This window comes from Biomphalaria glabrata, chromosome 5 (genome assembly GCF_947242115.1).
Source record: "Biomphalaria glabrata chromosome 5, xgBioGlab47.1, whole genome shotgun sequence".
Classification (NCBI taxonomy): domain Eukaryota; kingdom Metazoa; phylum Mollusca; class Gastropoda; family Planorbidae; genus Biomphalaria; species Biomphalaria glabrata.
This window is the reverse complement of record NC_074715.1, coordinates 15,817,515-15,823,163: the sequence shown is the minus strand read 5'-3', so window position 1 is coordinate 15,823,163 and position 5,649 is coordinate 15,817,515. Positions and strand designations below refer to the sequence as shown.

At 37.9% G+C, this 5,649-nt stretch overlaps 1 protein-coding gene across 1 annotated transcript; it reads right to left on the bottom strand.

Moving 5' to 3' along the window:
* Window positions 1–336: 336 nt before the first annotated feature.
* Window positions 337–1,638, bottom strand: LOC129926226 (uncharacterized transmembrane protein DDB_G0289901-like). Its single transcript, XM_056028796.1, has one exon. It carries the CDS (start codon window positions 1,636–1,638, stop codon window positions 337–339), a length of 1,302 nt encoding a protein of 433 aa, XP_055884771.1.
* Between the last annotated feature and the right edge of the window lie 4,011 nt (window positions 1,639–5,649).

Here is a 5,649-nt window from a genome sequence, read left to right as displayed (position 1 = left end):
CTCCTCCCCCCCCCCTTTCCCTCAAGCCCCCTTCGCGCCCTTCTGTATCTCTTTCTTTCAATATAATCTTCCCTTTGCACTGTACCCCCTCTTCCTCAACTAATCCACTCCAGGAGTCATTGCCTTTGTTTAGTACTTACTCTGATATCACTTCCCTCCCCTCCCAAAAACTGGAAAAAAAAAAGTCTTGGGGAGGGGGGGGGGGTAAATGGACAAGACAGGTGCAGGTCGATGACAGATGCATGACCAAGACTGAACACAAGTTGACATGTATCCAGATACATTTCCAGTGAAGTCAGATTTGTTTGGAATGCCTGACCAAGACTGAACACAAGTTTACATGTATCCAGATACATTTCCAGTGAAGTCAGATTTGTTTGGAATGCCTGACCAAGACTGACCACAAGTTGACATGTATCCAGATACATTTCCAGTGAAGTCAGATTTGTTTGGAATGCCTGACCAAGACTGACCACAAGTTGACATGTATCCAGATACATTTCCAGTGAAGTCAGATTTGTTTGGAATGCCTGACCAAGACTGACCACAAGTTGACATGTATCCAGATACATTTCGAGTGAAGTCAGATTTGTTTGAAATGCCTGACCAAGACTGAACACAAGTTGACATGTATCCAGATACATTTCGAGTGAAGTCAGATTTGTTTGGAATGCCTGACCAAGACTGAACACAAGTTGACATGTATCCAGATACATTTCCAGTGAAGTCAGATTTGTTTGGAATGCCTGACCAAGACTGAACACAAGTTGACATGTATCCAGATACATTTCCAGTGAAGTCAGATTTGTTTGGAATGCCTGACCAAGACTGACCACAAGTTGACATGTATCCAGATACATTTCCAGTGAAGTCAGATTTGTTTGGAATGCCTGACCAAGACTGAACACAAGTTGACATGTATCCAGATACATTTCCAGTGAAGTCAGATTTGTTTGGAATGCCTGACCAAGACTGAACACAAGTTGACATGTATCCAGATACATTTCCAGTGAAGTCAGATTTGTTTGGAATGCCTGACCAAGACTGACCACAAGTTGACATGTATCCAGATACATTTCCAGTGAAGTCAGATTTGTTTGGAATGCCTGACCAAGACTGACCACAAGTTGACATGTATCCAGATACATTTCCAGTGAAGTCAGATTTGTTTGGAATGCCTGACCAAGACTGACCACAAGTTGACATGTATCTAGATACATTTCCAGTGAAGTCAGATTTGTTTGGAATGCCTGACCAAGACTGACCACAAGTTGACATGTATCCAGATACATTTCCAGTGAAGTCAGATTTGTTTGGAATGCCTGACCAAGACTGACCACAAGTTGACATGTATCCAGATACATTTCCAGTGAAGTCAGATTTGTTTGGAATGCCTGACCAAGACTGACCACAAGTTGACATGTATCCAGATACATTTCCAGTGAAGTCAGATTTGTTTGGAATGCCTGACCAAGACTGACCACAAGTTGACATGTATCCAGATACATTTCCAGTGAAGTCAGATTTGTTTGGAATGCCTGACCAAGACTGACCACAAGTTGACATGTATCCAGATACATTTCCAGTGAAGTCAGATTTGTTTGGAATGCCTGACCAAGACTGACCACAAGTTGACATGTATCCAGATACATTTCCAGTGAAGTCAGATTTGTTTGGAATCTATACGACTACGCCTTGATATACGACTTTGCCGGTGTCGGGAAATTTAGGCACTGGAAATTAAGGCACCGGACATTAAGGCACCCTGGAATTAGGGAACACGGACATATGGAAACCCCGTAAAGATAGGCACCGGTAAATTGGACACTTTTTGACAAGGCGGAAAATTAGGCAACGGAAAATTAGGCACTCTTTAATAATGAACTTAATTTTTGAAAATAATTGAAAATGTTGAATGTATATTTCATCCATAAGGTATGAGCTATTGGTGATATTATCAAAAACTATAACGATTATTTTAACTGCATTTTCATGATAAAACAAAACAAAACAAAAGCTGACAAAAAAAAAAAGAGTGACTAAATTTTCGTGTCCCCAAATTTCCGGGTGCTTAAATATCCGGCGCCTAAATTACCGGTGCCTATATTTAAAGTGCCTTAATTGGGTAAATAGAGAGAGCAGATTTGTTTGAAATCATTACGCCTTTGTCGAGTCTTCCTCATCCTCTTTCATGAATGTGACCTTTGACCTCACGCTACCATGATATGACGTTGACATATTCCTGGGATTGTTGTGAAGTGAATGATGTCAACAGAGACTTGATCATGATAACACACATACAAAGATTAGATAGCTGTCAAGAAACATCAATTTGACAACATATTTTCACACTTTAAACAAGAAGAATAAAAAAAAAATGTTTTTTAAAACATTCCTCCTTTAAACATCTTACAGAGCGATTATTTTGTTTTTAATAACTAATGAATGTAACAATATTTTATTTTTAATTGGACATTTTTTTTTGTATTTTCCCAACGATATACAGCAACTATCAAATTTCTAGGAAAATCGTTAAAGCCGTTGTTCGTATTCAGGTTCTATATGTTACCAGGATACAGGATCCATTTGTTTCCATAACTTTTCGACCTGAATAGAGGAATCCTACAAATATTTTGTTTAAATCTCTTTTGTTAACTCAGTGCGCTATAGTCCAATCTCTTTTATTGGCTCAGTGGGCCATAGTGCAAGCTCTTTTGTTGGCTCAGTGCGCCGTAGACCAATCTCTTTTGTTGACTATGGTTCAATCTCTTTTTTGTGGGCTATAGGCACTTTTGTTGGCTCAGTGCGCCGTAGACCAATCTCTTTTGTTGACTATGGTTCAATCTCTTTTTTGTGGGCTATAGGCACTTTTGTTGGCTCAGTGCGCCGTAGTCTCTTTTTTTTATAATCCTTTTTGGGGGGAGGGGGTTCTGGGAGAGAATTTCCTTACCGTTTTTAGGTGACCAGCAAACACAACTCAGTTTGATTCGGGATTTGAACTCAAGCTAAGCGGGCAATGCTACTCAGCCACATCCCCTCATTGTTTTTCATAAACTTATGTTTAAACATTTACTTCTAACAAAGATAAAAAAATATAGTAATATTTTTCGGGGGGGGGGGAGGAGGAAAATTGCAATCCTATACTCTTAAACGAGCAATTCTTGTATGTATGTATATATATTTATATATATATATAATATCAGGTGACCGAGCCTCGCTCGGATGAATAATTTGTTAAGGAAGGATATAAACCCGAAGTCATTTTGAGAATATGCCTATTTTTGTACCAGGTGGCCGAACCTCGCTCTGTTAAATAATTTCGGAAGGATATATACCCGAAGTCATTTTGAGAATATTCTTGTAATTACGAAAATGAACGATCGGATAAAGACTACTAATCTGAAGAGTTGTTTTAGTGTTCTGTTAGTTCTAATTGTAGGCCTTAATTGTACATGTCGATTAAATTTAAAGTCTTTTAAGTCCTCCTACAGTCTAGACAAACTACAGCTCACGTCCGTCTTATAGTTTTACAATCCATCTTTTGCGTAACGTAAAACTATTGTAGGCTTACTATTATTGGCTTGGAAGAAAGTCTTTGCAATGTAACTTCTCTACGTTATAGGGTAAAACATGCACTTAGTGACAAAGTAAAATGGCGCATTTTTTTCTTATTAGACTTAAATCATGGCATTAGTTTTCTAAAGAAACGTTTCCTTGGGGCACCTCTGTTACGCCAAACAATATGCTCGTTACCCATACGGGATACGTGCCCTGCCCAGCCTGACTGTCGGACTATAGGAAGTTCATACCGGCTTTTGCCATCCATCCATCCTAGTGGTGCTATGGCCTGCTTTTACACATCCATCCATTCAGATCTCTCCTGGCCCTAACTCCAAGCTTTTTACCGAGGTTTATAGTTAAATCAAAAGAGGCTGCAGTGTACGCAAACTCGTTGACCGCAAGATGGATATCATGTTTAGTGTGAGCAAGTAAGGCGTAGAGAAGTTGTGTTATGACCATTTCCTTTGTTTTGGTACAGGAGAGGTAGACACTGAAGCATGAACACATGGTAATAATTCACCAGCAAAATAATAATAATAATAATAAGACTTGTCTTAGAGTCCGAAAATTAATGAGGATTGCAGCTGTGACCTACATATTTTACCACATCCAGGGCAAGCATAACCATTGTCCGCGAGGCTCGATTAAGATTTTCTTTTAGCGTCTGCGTCTGTCCTCGGCAGCAAATTTTCTTTTGGTCTCAAATGTGTATCCGCGGCCTTTGTATAGAGGGAATTCTTTAAGTCCGACAGTTACGCTGGACAGAGCAGTATCCTGTATGGGAGACGAATCTCAGACGAACGCATGCCAAAGGCAGTCTTTTTTGGTGAGCTAAAAAGTGGTCGACGTAACACCGAAACCCTTAAAAGACCAGCTTATGGCGCAAACTTGACTTAGCTGACTTAGAAGAGAGCACATGGTTGCATGCAACCTCAGAACGAGACAGCTGGAGGTCACCAGCAAAATAAACAACAAAGTAAAAGGTATCTACACCGCTCTACACAATTAAATAGTAAACAACTTATTAAGCACTTTAAACACAATAACTAATCATATATCGGCACATTTAATTTCATTACTTTTCTTTCATATTTCTATAATAAATCAATCTACAGTAAGATGGTGCGCAAATGTTTAATTAGGTCTATTGATCCTTTAAAACTCGTTATTGTTTGCAAAGAAATATTTTAGTATACTGCGGTAAGCCTAGTGACGTAAGCAGCGTTTTTCCCGTTTACGTCATGGAAAATTTTCATTCATAAAACATTCTAGCCAAAATTAATTTTTCGATAATGAGGCATTTTCAAACCGATATAACGGTCGGCCTCGAGTTTTCCCGATGTGGCCAATGAGTTGAGATTTTTTTTCTCACTAATATGCACATACCTTGAAATTTTAAAGAAAATCGTTAGAGCCGTTTTTGAAATAAAATTTATATATATATATATATATATATATATATATAAATATATATACATACATACCAGAATTGCTCGCTTAAGAGTATAGGATATATATATATATAAATTTTATTTCGAAAACGGCTCTAACGATTTTCTTTAAAAGTTCACGGTATGTGCATAATAGTGAGAAAAAAATTCTCAACTCATTGGCCACATCGGGAAAACTCGAGGTCGACCGTTATATCGGTTAGAAAATGGCTCATTATCGAAAAATTTATTTTGGCTAGAATGTTTTATGAATGAAATTTTCTGTATGACGTCAATGGGAAAAAAAAACTTGACACCGCTTACGTCACTAGGCTCACATCAGTACACTAAGACATTTCTTCGCAAACAAGAACAAGTTTTAATGATTCAATTGGCGTAATTAAACATTTGCGCACCATCTTATTGTACATTGATCCATTAGGAATTTATGGAAGAAAAATAATGAAATTAAATATCTTAATGTAAGATTAGTTATTGTGTTTTAAAGGCTTTATAAATTGTTTACACTTTAATTGCTTACACCCGTAGGTAGCTTTTACTTTGTTATTATTTTGCTGGTGAATTATTGCAATGTGTTTAAGCTTCGAAGTCTGCTGTCCAATACCAAAACATAGGAAATGGTCATAACACAGCATAT